The sequence below is a fragment of the Prorops nasuta genome, unplaced genomic scaffold (genome assembly GCF_024137725.1).
Source record: "Prorops nasuta isolate Cenicafe-Biocafe unplaced genomic scaffold, Cenicafe_Pnas_1.2 PNAS00008, whole genome shotgun sequence".
NCBI lineage: Eukaryota > Metazoa > Arthropoda > Insecta > Hymenoptera > Bethylidae > Prorops > Prorops nasuta.
This window is the reverse complement of record NW_027116805.1, coordinates 127,729-149,544: the sequence shown is the minus strand read 5'-3', so window position 1 is coordinate 149,544 and position 21,816 is coordinate 127,729. Positions and strand designations below refer to the sequence as shown.

The 21,816-nt window shown below is 41.6% G+C and overlaps 1 protein-coding gene across 3 annotated transcripts in view; it reads right to left on the bottom strand.

Annotated features, from left to right (window-relative positions):
• LOC136775486 (mannosyl-oligosaccharide 1,2-alpha-mannosidase IA-like) overlaps positions 1-21,816 on the bottom strand; it is an 80,106-nt gene that overhangs the window by 16,853 nt on the left and 41,437 nt on the right. For all 3 annotated transcript variants that reach the window (XM_066730303.1, XM_066730301.1, XM_066730302.1), the window contains one exon: positions 16,647-16,862. In XM_066730303.1, the coding sequence (XP_066586400.1) occupies positions 16,647-16,862 (216 nt within the window). The remainder of the gene's footprint in view (positions 1-16,646; positions 16,863-21,816) is intronic.

Sequence of the window (21,816 nt, the reverse complement as noted above, 5' to 3'; positions counted from 1 at the left end):
AGACCCCCCTAGTTACCGTACGGAAGAGGTAGCAAATAAATTTGAGGTTTCCTCAAATTTTTGGGATAGGTGGGCCGAGAGAGATACCTCGCCTCGAGGAAGGATAGTAAGATATAGGATATACTTACCGAATTGACGAGCTTACAGTATAACTGTAGAGCTGACGCCAAGGAATTATAGTGATACACTATGTTCAAAAATTTCTGGACTGTGTTGAGAGTTGAACACTCAACTCTTTATAAGCATATGCAGTAGGTATTTCGGTTGCGAGAGGGCGCTCGAACCGGGTGGTCGCCAAGCGGCAAACTTGGAACTAACGTTCGCTAGTAGTAATGATCAATGTACTAGGCAGTCGAAATCTAGTAGTTATAGGGTCTTATTAATCAGCCCTTATTAATAAGTTTTAACAGTGCAATGCCGTAGCTTGTTAAAACAGTTTTTACTGCGTTAATCTCAAACACTAATATAGATATGTATATAAAACAACGCCAGCTTTGAAGAAATATCCCTTAGAATTCGAACATTAATTTATACCGACCCGCCGCAATCAACTTGACAGTTTTCATTAGGAAACAAAGAAAAAAAAACAGCAATCGTGTGATAAGGTTGAAAAATACAAGAATCAATTGTATGTGACGCCAATAATATTTTATCTATGGTTTTTGTCAGCACCCGCTAGTTTTCACTATATCGGACGTTTTTTCCGTAACTCGATGGGTTCTTTGCACATTTGCCATCCATACATGGATCAACTGTTTTGCCCTATTGTACGCAGACGAATCGTCGTCGCGTCACAGTTCAAGCATATAGGTATGTGTGCATACCTTTATACGGTTAAAATATTTATATTTACATGCAGTATACGTCGAATGATCGATCCAACTCGTACTTGTATCGATTTCCCAAAAACGCGCGGTGGGGCTAATCTGGAGATCCGATAGTGCAATAACATGTTAAAATTTAAGAGACTCGGATAATCATATATGATAGATCTCGACTAATGATTCTTATCTTACAATTTGCATGCCATCTCGCGCGCGCGCGCGCGCGCGACCTTGTTTAATTCTTATTAATTAACAGCTGCAGCTAGTCTAATAGTGATAGTAAAAGAGGGGCACGTCGATCGAGCTGTCAATCTTTCCTTAATATTATTATTAAATTATAGTTCCATCTCTGTGTCATCTTTTTGCTTTCCAGTTAGGTATATAAGCAACGATAAGAGCACTTTTTATAGTTTTCTCAGCAAATATATATTGATTGAATGGTCGTTATTTATACCATCCTCTAGGCTCTCTTTCAAAGTAATCTCCTTGTGATATTATAGATTTGTGCATGTGCCATCGTTGCTATTCCTGCGGCATGAGGAACACTGGTGCAGGGATGCTGCCAGCTTTGGTTGGGTATCACTTAGAGCCTGCTCTTTCTCTCTCTCTCTCTCTCTCTCTGCTATTTTACTTTTATTTCATCGATTGTTCTTTATCATTTTCCTTTGAATGTACATGTTCATCCGAGTTTAAGAAAGAGAATTAAGAGAGACTCGAGCTCCAAGTTTAGATATTAAAGCGGGATTGCAGGAGCAAACGATACTGCGTCTTTCGTCAAGAAACATTAAATAGGGAGTATAAAAGTTGCGTAAACAGTGTAAATAATTGAACGATAGATCACCTAGTGAAATTAATGAAGGAATACATAATTGCTTTAATTATTCGCATGCAAAACAATATACGAGTAAAATGTCCAAAAGACCTAACTGAAAATTGACACGTATATAATTATAGGTATACCTATATACTAATATAAGCACACGCCGCGTATATATAATTTCGCACGCTAAATTTATATAAGAGAAAAGCATAGTAAGGTAAACATTATGAGACACAGCTATAATATTGGTAGATTTAAAAAGATGTTTCTTGGTCATGCACTTGCGTGAACTTTATAAGAAAACGTATCTCGAGTACTAAAAGGATGTACCCCTTACGGTCGGCCGGTCGCTTAATTCAAGCCTATGCCTCAGTTATTCCGCAGAATGCTTGCGAATGGTAAAGATTTTTTTAGAGATTGATCTTTGAGGAATTTAGCGTGGTAATGATAATTTATGGCACTAGATGTGTGTGCCAATGAGAATGTTGTACGAAGGAGGAGGAGGAAGTGGAGGGTAAATAGTGTAGGAGCGCGCGCGTTGACGCGATTCGAGCGACGAGCATTCGATACTGAGTAATTTCTCGAGTTTCTCCTTCCGAAGAAGTATATAGCTATACCAGCCGCAATTTTCCACATCTTCGAGCCGATCCTCATCAATAACTGGCTACCGGGCCTCCCCTTTCTCTCCCCCGACAGCTCGGCCTATATACACCGGCCACTGGGGCGAAAGTGGCGGAAGCGGCGGAACTCCACCCTGGTCAGTCAGCCATTCAGCCAGCCAGTCTCGCTCCTCCACAGTCCACATGCACAACAACAGGCCACGGAGCTTAAAATACAGCCGAGAACGGATAAAGTGCATCGCTATATACGTATATAAGAGAGCCTGTGGCCCCGTGGCGTGTGCGCGTCACGCCATTTTCCACTAGCTCAGTCGCACGTCTGACAAGCCTCCTTCTATTCTCCTAATCTGACTTTTCTACCTCATCGCCCTCCTCTCGCCTCTCGCCTCTCTCACCTCGACCCCCGGACACGTTTTCGGCCAATGCGAGAGATCTCTTATCGTGCTTCCCGCATGTGAACGGTTACACGCGCGATATAGTTACTCTGCACTCCCCCGACAAAAATCTACTATTCATATACAGGTATACATTATCCATACCGCGGGCGTTCGTTAATGTAGCTAATATATAGACCTAAGTAGCTATTCTTTAAATAATATCCATCATAAAAATAAAGACAACTCGATCGTTACTATCTCGCTTCACCTCCAGCGCTTTTTCACCGATATGTGTCGTCGTCGTCGTCGTATATATATAAGCGAGTTATATTTTTTATAGTAAGAAATTTAAATCAATCTCTGCAAAAGGTAACGCATTATATATGTATTATGTTTATTCCAGATAAAATGACGATTTTTTTATGCTCGTTTTATTATTCAAAAAAGTCATGAAACCATTAAAAATGATTTCACATTTCTCGAACGCGTGCGGCATGGCTCTATACGGAGCAGATATAGAGTCACTTATTTTCGAGATAAATGTACTATTCGTTCATATCGATTGCTGTGTTTGTCTGCAGCACAATTACTCCCACGTATCATTGGAATAAACCATCGGGGGAGGGGGTAATCTGTTAAAATTGCACTCGATCACTTTTTCACTGCAAAGAGAGAGAGAGAGAGAGAGAGAGAGAGAGAGAGAGAGGCGTACACGCTACATGGTATTAGATTTATAATTTTTTTTTTCAGCCGGAAATGCAATAATATGATTATATCTGCGACGAGAAGAAAGTTTTATAAAATTTGTGCAATGTGTATATGTTTGGGTATTTTCGTGCAAAAGTTACGAGGACTTTGAAATGATTTGATAAAGAGAGAGATGAGGGAGGGAGGGAGGGAGGGAGGGAGGGGGCGGGTGGGCACTTGGATCGTGTTTGAATATAATGTGTCGGGTGATCACACCGGATGCGAGCATTAATTTATTAATATCTCTGCCCACGGAAGAGTTTCCCGTTTGGATCTCTCTGCGCGCTTTCCATGGATCCTATTCATTGCAGTCTTATTCGCCCTGGAGCTAGCTCTCCGACTTTTAACGCGGCTCTCGCAGTATCGTCTCTGGGATAATAAAAAGGAGTTATGATTATTATTATTATGTCCCCGTTTCGTTGCGTAGAATGGGTCGTGAGGTGAGGGGGTGAGGAGGGGGTGGAGGTGGTGGTTAAAAAGGGACCTGTGGAAGTAGGAGGTGGAAATGATGCTGCGCTATAGTGAGTCATAGACCCCGAGCAATAAAATCATGCAAGTTGGGTCGTTCGCTTTGCTTTTAAAAATGCTCGAGATTATACAGACGGGCTAAAAGATTGGATAAAAATTAGAGACCGACTGGCACAAGGCTGCTGATAATTTCAAGGTAGAGTTAACGATTGACCATGAGAGAATGAAACTGCAGCAAACCTCATCATCCCTGGCTAGGATATTTATTATGGTGATCTTGGTGAAAATGGGGCAGCAAACGGGACAGGAATGAATTTGAGGATTTAGTTTGAGAATTGAAGTAATGAGAAAATGATCGATCGCGATCGTGCGAGAGAGGATTGAAATTTGTTGTAGGAGGGGACGTTTTGAGGTGAAGGAGAGAAGGGGGATCAGAGGGACCTGTGGGTGCTGCAGGTGATGGGACAAGAGAGGTAGAGATCGGGTGAAATTACACGAGAGGAGGCAATAACGAGGGTGCAATAATAGTGCAGTACTGCAAAGGGAAAAAGGGTCCAAGCATTTCCGGCCAAGAGGTCGTGGAGATACGTTAAAGGGTAATAACCTGGAATTCGTTGGTTGCTATTGCTACTGTCGCCTTTTCCCAACTCGGTTGCTCAGGCCCCTAGCTAGCCAACGGAGCGGCGCACCCCTCCCCCGTATCCTTCTCACTCTCACACCAGTCTCCTAACCTTTCGGAGATGCTATCCACCTATATATGTATACGCTATCCTTAATATAGTTGTAGCAGTATCACTGCCAAGCTTCCAGATAGCCCGGCCAGCACGAAAATCTTATTTCTGCCTGCTAAAAGTCTAAGCTCACTCACGTAGTAACGGACGCGGTACAACTTCCAATGCCAGCTTCGCTCATGTATTTCCCAAATCGAATTTCCGCTAAACTCGAAATTATGGTCTGCCGGACGTACATATATATATATATATATATCCGAGATTAACCGATCGTCAAATTAGCAATTTTCTTCTCAATCATTTACAAAAATCACAATATATCTATAGATGTGTATAGCATTGGTCCTCCAGTGGAGAAATTTTTCCAAAAATCCAATAGAAAAAATTCTTTCGCTGTCAAACCGACTCTAAAGTCAATTTAATAGTTTGTTGGCGGGGCACGCATGTACAAGAATGAATTTATATCATCTCTAATATCATATATATATATTATCTAGCGACGCAAAGATAAAAGACTTTTGCGCGTTTCATTCTTCGATAGCAATTAATTTACTTGGGATGTAAAACGATTAGAGACATTGGGAGTTGAAAAATTCAAGGAGAATAGGATATTTATCGAGGCGAAGGCCGAAGGGTTCTTCTGGTTCAAGATGAGGATCCAGAGTGGGGGTTGGAATCGCGCGAGGGTTAACGCAAGTCGTTATACGGTTTACCAGTTGCAACGGTTGCAAGTCTAGCAAACCGGGCAGGCTATTCCTCACTCAAGCAGCGTGCAGGGGCATGCAGCACTGCAGCCTGCAGCTTCGCCGATCCGGAGACCGGAGCCGGAGAATGAAGTACGACGCAGGCAACGCCGCACATTCGTTACAACCTAGATAGAAGAGGGTATATAGTCGTAGTATAGGAACGAGAGAGAGAGAGAGAGAGAGAGAGAGAGAGAGCGCCTGCGTATTTCACACATAAGCATGTCCTATATATGTATATGTACCTAAGTTGCACGGTGCTCTCGGGAACGGTCAGCGGAAAAGAGAGAGGATCAGCAATCGGGAAAAGAATCTAGCCCCTGCGGTTACGGTGAAACGAATGAAGAAAAGAAAAGCGAGGAAAGGGATGGGATGGGGAATAATAGGCAAACTGTTTGGCCCTTGTCTTTTCTTAGTCTCGATGGGGCAGAAGAAAAATCAAGACGGTAGAAACTTATTGTCATGATGGATGGGCATTCTCTAGTTTGCAGACACGTGTGCTGTCTGCCATCCGAAAAGATCTCCCGAAGCTTACCGCTATTAGCCACCAGTTGGCTCGTAAAGGCTCTTACCCTAATCTTCTGCAACCGCCGCCGCACACAGCCACCCCTTTTCCATACTTTTCTAATATAACTGTCCCACTCCCCCTCGCTCCCTCGCTCAACACACACACTGTATCAAGAAAGAAGAAGAAAGAAAACTCTTGAATCGTTTCGTCAAAACGAATCCTTCTCATGTATAGATATGATCCTTTTAACATTCTTCAGAATCTAGATATAATATATATCGTAGTAAGAACTTGTATATCTTTCGGTTGGGGGGACTCCTAACGAGTACTAATTTCTGCTGCTAATCATGGTCTTATCAGCTAGTATTACGTGCAATGCAAAAAGTTCTCAAGTGTAAAGCCTCCTAGTAATTTTTTCAACAATTATATCTCGAAAAAACGACACTTTTGGCCTTTGAAAATGAGCTTCTGGCAGAAGCCAAGAGATTTTCACAACAGCATGTTTCCACATAAGTTTGATAATTGTAATGATCGAAGCCAGTCAAGTTTGTGCAGATTCGGTTGTAACGATGAAAGAGAAGAAAAATATTGTAGGAAATGGACTTGAATCATCATTCTCTTTATCCCCGATGCATATAGTCTCACATAGTATCATATATATATATATATAATAGATGGGTGGGAATTTAAGGCTTATATTGGCTATGGTCTATGCTCTTGCATGCAAAAGTGGATATCTATCTTGGTTGACGCGTTGACAGAACGATGGCATATACTATATGTGTGCAGTCTCAGCAATGGTGTTCTCCGGTTTAATTTGACCGAGCGTACGGATTACGCGCGCAGAGCGCGTGTTTAAGGGACAGAGTGATAGAGAGAGAGAGAGAGAGAGAGAGAAAAGTTTATAGCGCTGGGTATATGTACATATGCGTGTATAGCCAGTTGGCTGGTTTCGTATTATCGTTGCTGCGATGACTGCGGGATAAGGAGGATGTAAGCGCGAGCTGGGGGAGGAAGAGCGTTCCAGCACACATATATGTATATAGGTATATATTACAGAGAGCCGCGCTCTTTAGATAAGAGCCATTCGCGATAGCTGGCTGTGACGAAACGAGTGCTAGACAGCGAGGAACGAGCCGCAGAATATGAACGCGAGTGTTCGAGTTGACATTGGATAAGATTCAACCGTGTGTCAAGAGCGGGCTGTCCTCGCATGGCATCGATATAGGTACATCAGCATAGTCAGATATTATAATAGATTATGCTTCCGTTCAACTAATTATCGCTAGGATCGCATCTGCATGGTCCAGAGGGCCATGTTGCGAGAAACCGGTTCTCCCACCAGTCCCACCATGCAGCTCGATCTCACTTTATATTGTAATTCGATCGCTACAATAATACCTCGATCCTACCTTTCGTCTGCGTAATATCGACTCTTAAATACCTTTCAATGCTGCTGACGATGACGAATCCAGTGTGCACAGGATACGTGCAGTCACACCGTAATCGTTTCAGTTAATATATATATATATATATGCTGATTATTAAACAAAGCAGAATAGGATCGAAGGACTGCTCGTGCAATGGTCCAATGGTCCTCCTATTATAGAGCAGCTGCATGTATGGATCAGGCTTGATCAGGGCCACTCTCCGATGATGAGTGAGAGTATCTATATGCATGTATATAAGTATACTTATAGGGAGAGCGCGGTGAAAGGATCGAGTGGAACTAAAGCTTTTTGGACAAGGGCAAACCATGGAGTAGCTACAAGCTTTGTATGGGGTCTTTAGCTGCAAAACATGTTGTATATCATGAGACGTATGCAGAGGTGCATATGCATGGGCATATACGGAAAGAAAACTTGGGGATCTAGTTGCAGCTCCATAGGTGTGGTGCAATAATATAATTGGAGGAACGTGCTGCTATTTTCTAGTGGATCTCTGAATAAACAAGCGGAGCGAAGGTAGGCGTTAATTTGCACACGTCTGTATTGGCGAGAAGAGGCAGTATACATGTATAGCAGACAGAGCAGCAGCGCACAGACGGGGGTATAAGCGGGCGGGTAGGCAGGCCCGGAGCGATAATGGGGCTGCGGATCTAGGATATAGCTATAGCATCTATAAAGACATTAGAGTTTCACTTAAGATAAGACGGCCGCGCCGCGCCAGTGCGGTAGCTAGACCAGACGAAAGAGCTGTAGATATCTCTTGTCGACCTGGGATCGCGATTTACGACCACTAGAAACGTACGTGCCTTTAAACTACAGCCGATCGATCTTCGAGAGATCGATTATTGCACACGAAGCAAAGGTCACAACAGCCGCGAGATTCACCCGACTATTCTGCAATAATTCCATTCTAACCAAACGCTATATGTTATTAAATTATTACACGAAATTCCAAATAATATTCTCAAGAATCGAAAATTAAGTGTTCGTTCTTTCAATGTTTCAATAACATTGAAGTCTGCGACGAAAGAATAATGAAAAAATGACTCGCGGCCCGTCCAGATACATAGAGTGTAGCACGCTTTGTGTAAAAATATTTTTAGAAAGAATCGCGTATATACATTAAATCGAATTGAACTTTCGTGATGGCGCGCATATCGATATACTAATTCCATCTCTAAAACATATCGCATCCCAGCCACATTGGGACAAACTTTCAACGAGTAAAAGAACAAGCTCATCTTTATTGATCGACTGGATTAGAGGAAAGTAGAGCGATATATGCGTTTTTATAACGTTCAAGTATATTATAAATTTAAAGGTTAAGAAAAAAAATATATATATATATACCTACGTGATAAATATTCATCTATGTTTCTTTATATAATAATCGTAGTAATGAGAAATTATGTATCGCCTTCTGAAAAAATGTCTCAGTGTAAAATTTTTCTTGGACTTTATTCGTATAGGTAGATTGTATATAGGTATTAGGAGTCGGAGAATGTAATTTTATTGCGTTGCAGGGTGTCGATGAAGAAGGAGCGAATAATAGCCGTCCTCGTAATCAGAATCGCAAATGCTAATGTAAAATATATAGCGATTTGACGATTAAACTTGGAAGGTCTTTAACGCGTTAATTGGCGAATTTTCGACGTAGAGAGACCTAGCTGGGCTAAGCGTTAATCCCCCGGCTGGTCGTGCCGTGGACCAGGATCATGCACCCTCGCGCCACGGAATAGATTCAATTTTAGCCGTGTGTTCGCGACACGGCTACATTTTACATAAGTTTATATAGAGTTTCGGTAAGCCCTTGGTGTACAGTGTAGATGCTTTGACAGAAAATAACCACGAGCCAAATCCCTCCAGTAATTAAAGCTTAAAATGAATGTATATCTCATTAACAGACATTAGTTATTTGCGATTAATCAAATATTAATGTTACCAATAATCACTAGCTTCGTACAGGGTATCCGATTAAAATTCCTTTAACGTTTAACCATGCATACACACATCTCACACACAACAATGTATAATTCCTACCTGCGCAAGAAGCACTGGTCGTTGTGTATGATTTCAACTTTGATGCTTAATTTTGTAGATTATGAATGGTATGACTGAGAATAATATTAGGAAACTTGTCTCATACATATTTATGAAGAGTCTGGATGGATCGTTGTGAGTAGATTCGACAACAAATGTTTTGTCGTGTTTAATTCATAAGTTACGTGTGCCTACACACACACACACACACACATATATATATATAGAGAGAGAGAGAGAGATGGAAGAAAATTTTAAGCTTTTGGGACCAGTAACGCGCGTTTCAATTTGGCTTGCGGTTCTGCAGGCTGGTGTATTCAGTTCGTATGCTTTTTTCAGCAAAACATTCAGCAGGAGATTGCGAGATATTCGAGAATTGCGAATTAGTCGATAAAACAGTCGTGCGAGTGAGTCGGGGTATGATTGCACGAAAAGGGTAACAATAGGGTCCGATAGATTCATAGATGCCAATGTTGATGGTTATTTTTATAGGGAGCATGGATGTACGTAGTCTGCGCGTGTGTCGGTGCTAGATGCCCTATATATATATCTTGAACGAAATGGTTTTTCCGCGAAGGTGTTTCTCCTCCCGTGAAGAGAGGCATGAATTTATATACACGCGTCTTTCTCCTTTCTCCTTTCTCCTTTGTCGTTTGTCGTCTTAAAGTCCGTTCGCCAATATTCCGTCAAGATACATACCGGCCAATACACATCGTTCGCTATTGCTCCAATCGACCAAGCGTGATCATTAATTCCGCTAGAGACTATATATATATATATATAAATGACTAAACTCTTTAGCTGAAAATCGCTCTAGCATTATTAACCACTTCCCTATCATTTTGCCTGTGTATCAACATCAAGTATTTCGCCATTACGCAGCGTTAACTATAAATAGAACGATGAATATCGAAATAAGCTAACCGGAGTATATATCATATATACATAAAGGTACATATGCGTATGTATATCTATGTATACCTATAGTTTCGCACAGCGGAGAAGCCATAATAAAGCATTGTTTGAAAATAGTTCTCTTATATGAAATATATGGGAGCGAGTTATTTAAATAAAAAAATGGATAAACAAGAGGAGCACCATTGTGCTTTCTTTCTTTTATTTCATCTGAAAATAATATTTCTCTATGTGCAATGTGATCGATTTCGCAATAATAACGATCAATTTTCATTAGCCGGTCAATGGAATACTCGCATGTAGATACAGATACGCGCCCGCGATGTGAAAATATAGCTATACGACTTCTCAATGCGGAAACCATAATAATTATATTGTTTAAAAATATTGATATAAGCAGACGCGCGCGCGTACCTACACAAGGAGCACAAGCGCGTAATCAAAATACTTCTCGACATTTCCTAAAGATTTATAATGGATCATTTTTTTTTGTCCATTTTTTGGTAGAGACCGATTCTTCACACATGATGAAAGCACGATGGAGGTAGTAGAAAGGGGCCGCGCGCGCGACCATGCAATTCAAGTAGGGATGATCGACGAAAGGGGGAGGGAATAAATCGGTATTAGCCGTCCAATCAAATGATTCTTCGTCGCGGTGAAAATATAGGTATGCGCGTGTACGGTCCTCTTAAACGGCGCGGGCGGCGTTTATGGACCACGCGCGTTCGCCAACGGCTGCTGCCCGCTCGATCGAACCTGTTTACGTATAATAAGAGCGAAGTAGTGCAGGAGTAGGGGGCGGGGGCATTCTGGCCTCTACTCTCTAGCCTCTTCAAGTTGATTACCGTCGAGTGCATTTCGGTCAATTACTTTTTCAACCAACTGAACCGCGGTGGCCGCGCTTCTGGCGTACAATATCGATCCGATAATTTGAAAACATAAGGGATAGTAGTTCAAATGCTCACGGATATACACATATATATATACTTTTTTCCATAGAATATACGAGAGAATCACGCAATGATGAGCCGCCTATACAACTCGAACGATTAAAAATATGTCAGTCGATCGAATTACGGATTAGCTGCGAGATCGTCAACACACATACGCCGCACAATCCTAGTTTCCAGAGTGTTCCTAATATACTTTCGATTCGATTCCTCCATTCGTCCTTCTGCACATATACAAAAAATGAAAATGAAAATAAAACATTGTCGTCCTTTCGGTACTTATTCCCTCGAGTTCGATATATATCGAGGAATATAACGATTTTAATATTTTTCCAAGTTGGATTCAGTCTCAAAGGATTCGAAAGATATCGAGTTACAGTGATGAAAGATGAAGAGTGTAGGGGCAATGTTTACATTTATTTTTATTGCTCCGGATAGAAAAATTTGAAATTCCAAGATAAAAAGGGAATAATAATTTACGAGTGGGTTTACAAGCGTATAGCATATTCAGCAGCTGAGCGTTTAGAAAGGGTTTCTCGCTTCTCCCCATGCTTCTTTCCAGTCGTAAAGTATAAAATCGAAGGCAATATTTTCTAAAGAATAGAGGTTGAAATAGGAGGGACGGGGAGAGGCGGGCGCGTTCGGCGTTCGGTGCTCCACGACGCAGAGGCTGTATGCTTGGCCTCGCTGCGATTTCTGGTCCAATCTGGCAGGAAGGACTATTATAGCTGGCCTGGCTATAGCACAAGAGGACCAGCCGCGCTCTGCGTCCGCTGTCCTGCAGTAGACGTAACGGTATAACAATTGCGACGACAGTGATGTGTAGCCGAAAGAGAGAGAGAGAGAGAGAGAGAGAGAGAGGCGAAAAAAACTATAAGAGGACGTTGAGTAGAAGTAAGAATGTGCGCGATGGGTGTCTGCGCGGCGTTTTCTATTCGTATCCTGTCGTATCGCTCCGGCCGCTGACAAAGGATCCGAGAAGCAGTAGCAGCGAAACGCCAGCTGTAAGAAGGGCTAGGGTCCAAGATTAAAAATCCAGCCGCCATGCGCCGTGCCAGTCGAGTCGACTGACTGCCTTCGCCGGCCGCACGACAACACTCTCCAACAATACCAAACGTGCAACTATGCACAGCTTACCTTCCACCCAAATGAATACATTTCACAAACGGTTAGCCAATCTCCCCTACCCCACTCTCTCTCTCTCTCTCTCTCTCTCTCTCTCTCTCTCTCTCTCTATATATATATATATATATATATATATATATATATATATACATGTATAGATGGAGCCCGGCCTTTCCATTCCTTTTGCATAAAAGCGTAGAAATTTTACTGCCATTTTTTATTACGTAAAACCGCCGCATCCGTCGCGTTGCTCGAGAATCAACTTGCAAAAGAAAAGAAAGGAAAAAGCTTAAACGAAAGGGGGGCTAAAGTTGAAAGTGGTCAAATTCATTGAGAATTGTTTGGAGGAGCAGGAGCAAGCAGAGGGCGAGCACTCGCGGACCAAGGCCGAGCGATCGATCAGTTCTATAAGATTCCATGTATGTATGGTTTGATTTATGGAAGATGGACGTACTCCGCGGCAATGACGAAAATTTCATATATACAAGCTAGCGGGAATGTTTTGTCCGTTATTGGATAAAATGATTTCGCAGCGGCTCTTATCGGAATTTCGTTGAAGCCAGCATAGATATCGGAATGGAAAATCTCTCGGATTTCAATATGGAGGTCGCGAGAAAGGCGCAAGTTGATACAGTGTCGTCCCTTCACTCCCCATTCTTCCAAGCCGCGTCATTGGTGGAAAGAGTATAAGAAAATAAAATTGGATCCATAACTGGAAATACGAGACTTTCGGTTTTCAAACCACTCTAGCCATCCCGTCTCTTCCGGGGACCAATCTTCCTCCAAGTAAAAAAGCGCTTCTCTAACCACGTGCCTTCCTTGGTGAAAAGTTTATGTTACGAGATGCGTCCGCGCCCCGCCCGCCACAACCCCTCTTGCGCGCGCGTCCTTTTATTCGCCTCTCCTATTTCCGGTTAAGCTATCGCTTTCTGCTCGTAAAACTTTCAGCCTGCACGCACGAAAACACAAGGTTATATCGGTCTGCCGATTCTTCGGAGCATTGGAAGAAAAAAGTGGAAAGCACATTTCTTCATCCTTTATTGCCTCAAAGGTTGTAACTCGGTTTGATTTCTTTGCCGCAATTATGGCTCGCTTGGTAATCGGTGGAAGGTTGCACGGTGACCACGGGGGCTAATAGGAAGGTATGGATTATTCGGCCAATATGACTGGCATGGATATGGTCCATGCGCAACGGTGCGAGAGCCATGGTGCCCCATACGAGTTAACGGCTATAGCGGAGAGGACTAATAGAGCTGGAGCCCGTGGAAAAGGGAGAAGCAGACGTACGGGAAGTGTACAGCCGCGCCACTGCTCCTATTATAGCCCGGCCACACACAACTTTGGATAAACCCGCCGTGCTACCGCGGCGACGTCGACCAAGTTTCCCTTCTGCCGGTGCCGGTGCCGGTGACACGGTACCGAGTAGGTATATATGCGCGGACGGAACAGCCACTTGTGCACCTCGAAAATGCACGACTCAAGTTTCTTCGCGCGCGTCGCCGAAATGCGCGAAACGTTGATTTACATAACGATTAAGATAATTAGCTCGCTCCGCAGCTGGGTCTAAATAGCCCGGCTATATTTCCACAAGCGCGCGATAGCGCCCTCGCCTTTCGATTAACTCGCACCAGTCGCACGTACCTGCATGTCTCGTTCCCTCGCGCGCTTCGCCAACCCAAAATCTCTGTCTCCATTTCTTTCCAAACAATATATATATATATACACATAGATCCACACATTGGAAATTCCTACGATATGGAAAACCTGCGATAGGGATTTTAGAGCGCTGAAAATATTATATATTACCACCGTTACTAATATGCATGCATGGGGTCTCTCTCCGGACAGTAAGATTCACTTGTATCTACATACATATATATTGATAGATATATATTTTCATAAGAATTGCGTTGATATAGCATCTTTTTAATTTAACTCTTATAGGAGGATAAAAACGATGCTTGCTTTATGGATTTTTTTCCTTTCCAAATTAGTAAACCTATTAAAGGTTTATTAATTTAATTGGTATATAAACATTTTAAAAGTTTCCAAGCATTTTCATCAACACAATTTTATGACAGAGACTTTGATAATTTTTAGCTTGCAGCTTTGCATTTACACAAGTAGAAAGAGTGGAATATTGAAGCACGTTAAACGATGATGCAAGTGCGAGAGAAAACTTTGTTTTAAAAGTTTGCTTAAATAGCGCTTTAATCCGTTGTGTTGTTGCCACTCGTTTCATGAATTTCATCTCTTTTCACGAAGGTAAGATATTCATTTTTCTCCAAGGTCAGGATGTATTTTTCGGAAACTATCTTCGCGACTGGTCTCGATTCCCGAAGGATTACTCGGAATCCCCGTGGGAGGTCGTCCCCACTGCTCTGGCAAATCCTAGTTCCTTCGAGCTAGCAAAATTTTTCGAGAAGACTCGGCGCCGCACATGCTGCTTCTTCATTCAAGGATTTACAGCCTCTGCGAGTCGCGAGACCGGCTCGTACATCCGTTGAATCGAGGGGCGACGCGACGCGACCTTTTCCCACTCGCACACATTCCCCTGTATATAGTATAAATATATGGCTAGCTGATGCATGCGCGTCTATACACATGCGCGACTTTCTTCTTTCACGAAAACGTCCATTAACTTCGTTACAGCAGCAAAGACAATTATATAAGCCTTTCTAAATCTCGCTACATATATGTGTATATAGATATTTAGCCATACGTCTCATGCGTCACTCGATTCAACGCGAATCCCCAATGCGGGTAAAGCTGTGAAAGTAAATCTTTCTCTTCGCCGCGCGCGACTATCCAACAAAATATTCTACAATACTACTGTTTTCTCCATTTAATTATTAATTAAATGTTCCAAAGAATATTTTAGATCTGCTCACAAATCCTGATGAATAATTCCGGCCAAGTTTGCTATACATATACAGGAGTAAAAAATTTTCTCTTTTCTCCGCAGATAGGACGCGTAACATTTTTTATGAAAACTCGCGTGTCTTGCGCGAGATGTACGTGTCGCAGAAAAACCTCTACCAGACAACGTTGCGTATATGGTTCTGATTTCGCAGACATCTTTAGCCAGAGCAAACATATTTTCGCGAGCATCGGAGCTTTAGAATGATTTTCGAGGGTTCGGAGGGAAAAAAGAGAGAAGGAATAAGCAGAGGAAACCTGTATACACATGGCCTATCGAAAGTCTGCGACCCTTTAGGATTTGCAAAAGCAAACACGTCGTATCACCCCCCCCCTCCCCTCTCTCTCTCTCTCTCTCTCTCTCTCATACACTTTGCCCCTCTCCTTTCTTGCCCTCTCTCTTTCAGTAGGTTATGGGGCTTGATCCGAAATTGCTTTCGACGTGTGCCAACGTATTTTTACCGTTTTATTCGACGCTTGAATATCCCTACTTATCCGAGAAAGATTCGCGAGAAAATATCGATATTTGACACAGCTATGCTACAAACTCTGAAATCTTCCATCCATAGCTACATTTTTATATCTTTATATATATAGGTATACGTTTTAGATGAAATAGTTAGCTCATCGGATTCATCCGCGCGTGGATTATTATGGATATAGCTGCTTTATACCAAGATTAAAACTTTATTATCTCAAATTATATCTATACAGGAGCGCACGTCCGTGTGCATGCAATCGCACGTTTGGAAAATCTACATTTGGTCAAGGGAATAATTGTTGAAAATTCCAAGAAAAATTACTTTATTTTTCACGATCGATCCTAAGGATTAATTATAACATGTACCTATAATTGTCATTGATAAAATATCAAGTAATACGAGGTGGGAATAAGGGAATGATTGAAAGATATATAGCGACTTTGGTGCATTAGAGCTTTACGTATAGGGAGAGGAGAGGAGAGAGAGAGAGAGAGAGAGAGAGAGATCGAGCAAGTTAAATACGACAAGTTGAATGAATGGAATGTGGTGCGCGCGAAGGATGTTGTACATTTTTGACATTAAATCCGCAGTTGTAGTCGGTTGATATAGACATTAGCGCATCTTTTGACATGCCAATGCGTTGATTACTTTAGGCGTTGATATTTCATATCAGCATGTGGGTATTGTTACTTTGAGAAACAATGATTCGATAACGAAACGCGTATAGGTGATTGATATTCCTCGATACGCAAAAGATTGCCTTAAGGCTCTTGTATCGCGTTATCGAGATATGAAAGAGGAATCGGCGAAACGAATAAAGTTTCATTGAAAAAAAGATGGTTGAATCGAAGTTTAAGTTGGAATTGCAAGTAGAGAAGTGGCTCTCGAGTTATGGCTGTGGAGCTTTGTACAGGGAAATTGGTACTCACGATATCGAAGTCCAGGTTCTCCTCGATCCAATCACGGCCCTGCTTGAACTCTTGATGGAGACCCATGATGTAGAGAGTGTCGAGGCCATCCACTATCGTCGCTCCCATCGTAGAACTGCCGAAAATACTGGCGCTGTGACCTTTCTTCGAAATGGGCTTCAACTCGTTCTTCCCCCAGGCGTACCTCACGTAATTCTCCCATCCATGTTTCATCATCTGTTTGCAAATTTCATTAATTTCAATTAGTTCATATACCTATATTCATAATCGGAGCTAGGTTCGATCATTCGATCGTTAACACCAATTAAACCTTGGACCATGCAAACTGCCAATTGGACGGACCAACTGCAAGTACCGCAAACTATGGCAAGCTTTCTCACAAACTTCCCACTCCACCACCGATCCATTTCTCATTCTAGGTAGTATATCTACAAATATTGTAACTTTGGACTTGTTGTTCAACAAGTTTAGCCCCCTCCCCTACCCAGCATATTTATATATCATTTAATATATACGTATATGTATACATATATATATATATATATATATGTATATATTAGATACACCGTCTTTGCTCCAATAGGTGAAATATCAAAAGATTTTACATATACGATTATGGTATATACACACACGATGTACATACAAGCGATTGTCGCCCACCTAAACATTTATCGGTGAATAATTTTTAAATACACTATATACTATGGACAGTCGGCGCACGCAGCTTCTCGTCGCTTTCAAAGTTGAAAAAGCTACGATTGTTCGCTTCGTTTGTCATTTAATAAATAATCACGTGCAATAATATTGCTTTTCAATTGAATTATCATCGTTTGGTATGATAGCTACAGGCTACAGCGGGGTATTCTGCATTGTCCTTAAACTTGTATTATTAGATGAAAGAGAAACTCGAGAGAATTATATCCATAATTCTGATGGAAGGAGACGCCGCGCGCGCGACTTTAATTTTAGTTTACTTAATAATTTGTCGAGTCTCGAGGAAGAAAGGAGGTCTCGAGGCACGGAATAGTTTCGCATGACGGGGAGGTAATTGTTGAGCGCGAGTGAGCGAGGGAAGGACGGAACGGAACGACGCTGCGCTGCGGGACGGGGAGGGGGGGGGGGAGGGGTGGATAGGTATATATATAGCGCGTAGTACATATACGTAGCGACTGGAGGGAGGCTGGCTGGAGGTGTTTAGCAAGACGAAGTGATTCAGCTACACAAGAGCGTGCTAACCGCTGACTGAGTGCTTCTTGCTATTCTATTCGCTTCACTCTCTACCAGCTTCGGAAGATGAAACGGAGTTGCATTTTCCTCGCTGTGTTTATCTGCTGTTAAACCGCGAGTCCTTTCTCAGAGACGAATCGCTATTATTCGCGCGCGTATGAACCTTTCTTCCCCGCCCGCCCCTTCTTATTCTTCCCATCGCGCGTCAAGCTAATTTCCTCATTTTGCAGAACCAAGCGATTCTCGGTTAACGATCCAGCTGAGGCTCCTTCCTTAACCATGTGCAATTTATACACTTTTCAAGCGAATGCATATGTACATACGCATTTCAATAGAGGGTTGAAATTTTATCAATCCCTCCCGTATATATGTATGTACATACTGCACGTATAGGATATCTTTGTGAAAGGGCAAGAAATCATAATGACATTGAATTGTGTTCGACTGTGCAAAATCGGTGCAGTTTAAAGCTTCTTTAGGCGAGAAAGCTTTGAAAGGCCATACATATATATATACGTATACATACGTAATATTGCCGTGTGCGCGTGTCATTCGCGACGGCACGGAATCACTATTGAATTTCGCTCATTTCGGATGCCTTTGATTATATCCGAGCCATTTGCTCTGACCAGCGGCACTCACTGGCACTCGGCAGTCGCGCCACTCGCCTCGTCACGTTTTTACGACGGCATAATTCAGCTAGGCGATATAATATATACCGGTACGGGAGGCATCTCCCTCCCCCGCGTCAAGACCGAACGACGCACCACTGCCAGCCAACCTAAGCGGCGGCTGGAACCCCTCTCCCGTTCCTCCCATACAGCAGTGACGATGAAAATAAACCAAAAACTGTGCCCAACACTGCATGAGCAAAAAGGACAAACGAGTGCCTGACATTTAACGAGGATATTTAAACTGCTGATAGGCGCGTCGTGTAAATGTGTGGATCCTGCATAAACTACTCCTCTAGTATTATTCTAATTGATTGCGAGAAAAGGTTAGAAATGCGATAATGATTCTGTTCTCTTGTTATTATTCTTATTTATATGTACGTTATCGCGTTTCTAAGGTAAACGCGACACTGAAAAAAAAACCCACGTGGAAAGTATATGGGTGAATCTATAGATTGAACTTGTTATAATGATTGCTATTATATCGGAGGTCCAATCTACTGCCCAACGGCGACTACCTAAAGGATTAAAGTTTTCATCGCATCAAGCGGTGCTTTTTATTATACCATTTCCAGAAGGTCAGCAGAACAAAATCTGCCTTATTCGCCGTTTCATTGGGAGCAAATAAGATGGCTTTGATGCGACTTTTGGTGTGTTTACACCCCCCCCCCTCCCTCCCTCTCCATCCACCCCCAAATTGCTATTTAAGCTTCTCTCTATTATAAATACAAGCGATCGCAGTGGCTAATTTGTTGGTAGAAACCACAGAGAATGGCTATAGCATGGCAGACGTGAATGGGCCTGGACAGTAATCTGGTTAGAGCATCCGTGTTAGAATTAAACCATTACCTCTGCGGAGTTGACCGCAGCATCGAACGGGAAAGAAGGGATCGCAATAGGGGGATATGGTGGCGCGGGCTGTGGGAGGAGGAAACTGGAGAATTGGACTTTGAGGAGAAAGAGGAGAAGGATATATATATATAGAGAGAGAGAGGGTTTTCCCGCGTGAAACGCACGGCTACGTTCAATTATTCGCCTTTTGTTACGTCGCTTCTGTGCCCTCTGCCCCCTGCTCCCTTCCACCAAAGTTTCCCACCCCCGCAACATTTTTCTATTCTTCGCTTCAACCTTCCTGAAATTAGGAGCCGAAAACTCTTCATTGTCAACGCAATTTTCTTCTCTCTTTCTCTGGCCCCACCAACATTTTTGCCATTCCATAACGCGATGCCAGTGAATGACAGCGGCTTTATTAATCACTGTAATGGATTTTGCGCCAAGTTCAATCTCGGATTTAATTCCATTATAGAATTTCGTTACGCTTTAATAAAATCTACTTATTATGCTATATTGATTTCCGTTTCCGTGGTTATCTTAATTGCATAGATTCGAAAGTTCGCATGGCCAATTGGGTATAGTTATTAAAGAGTGAGAAATAGTCGAGGACGAGTAAGTCTTTCAAGCTACTGTTTCGTCAATCTTGATAGTCAAAAGAATGTTTAATATACCTGTTTTAGGGACCTATACAAACTTGTTGTTTTTTAACGCAACTTCGCTTTCTTCCTTTGAAATTGTTCTCTCTCGATGCAAGTACGAACAGGGACTGAAATAAAAAAACTCGCGCGTTCCCTCTTTACTTCGACTAAATGTTTGTATATGATACACGCGAAATTAATTTTAAATATTAAGTCATTTAAAACACTCCATTTTGCAATTAATTTACGTGTTTGATCTTCGAAAATATATCTTGCGAACGTGTCAACAACTTTTTGTCCCCAAGCGAAATTTCTTTCAAGCAAAAATTTTAATATTTATCAAAAAATGTCATGATAATTATAAAAATACCTTATGAGATAAAGCCATTCGAATAGTAAGGAGAAGCGGTTTAAAAACTTGTGAAAAAGAACAAGTATGATTGTTTACTGCAAATGTTGATAAATATAGGTAAATGTACAAAGGATTTTATTCAGAATCTCTGGAAATTCGCAAGGCAAATGTCCTGCATAAAATATTTATTTTGTAATTTCATTAAACAAACTTCTCTTAGATTTAAAAAAGTTTACTGTTTTCTTTTTTTTAATTGCTTTATTGTACCTTCGCAAGAAATCATTATATTAATATTTGTTTCTCTGCATTATTTATACATTTTCATTTAAAATAAAGAGGTGCACGAATAATTTTATCCCTCACTGTATATTCGCATTTAAATTGTTGATTTAAAAGCAAAGAGGCCATGGATTAAATAAAAAGCATTGGCCGTTTTGCCTCTATCTCGGAAATATGAGTGGGTTTATATACGAATAATACGTATGTTCAAATAACACATAATGAATAAACGACTGTACTAGATGAATTTACGATTGAATTGACTATTTGAGCTCACTTTTTTTCCTTTTAAATTGAACAAAAATGTTAATGAATTTTTTTCTTAAATTATTAATAGAGTAAAAAGGAAAGATAATAAGATAGAGAAAGTGATAGGAAAAGTGCAAGCTCTAACTTTGTACGTCTTAGTCTCTTTCTTGCACAACACTCGCTCACCCATGCCAAAGTTTTATCTCTCTCTCTCTCCTCACTCTTGCGCTCTTTTTTGCTTTTCGACGTTCGCTCCTTTAATCATGCATTTAAAGTTCCAAGGGACGCGAATACACACAAACATTATTACATATTCGCATATTACACGTTTATCGTTTATATTGCTCCGAACAGAATTAAATTACTGAATAAATAGCATAAAACTCGAAGGACGTTTGATCAGAGAATCGAAGCAAGTAAGTTTAAGCGTGTGCAAAGCCATTTTCACTTTATATTTACTGCAGTTTACTATCCAGAGTGTTTCCCCCTCCTCCCCCTTACAGCTCCCATAACGATCTTGCAAAAGCTCGCCTCGGGTACGTCCACCAAGATTTTTTGTCCTTTCTCTTCCATTTTCGTTGGTTGTATCGCACTGGCAGAGGAGCAAAGTCGAAGCGTCGAAAGTTACGATATAATGCAGTCTCAACGCTTTTTCCACTTAACTCTTCGGCCTCATCGGATCAACGAACAAATTTCTCCTCTCTATATATGAATAAACTCTATTGGCACGACGATATCGCGCCTTCGATAGCACAATGGCAATAAAGTGATCGGGCAGCGTCCGATTAATCTTCGCCCCATTATTATATAACGACAAGTGTGTAATATGCTTCAGCTGTATGTCATATGTATGTACATACTGTTTTCATTATAAGATCGTGTGTCAATTGTTGTAATAATGGTAAGCTCGTTAATCGGCC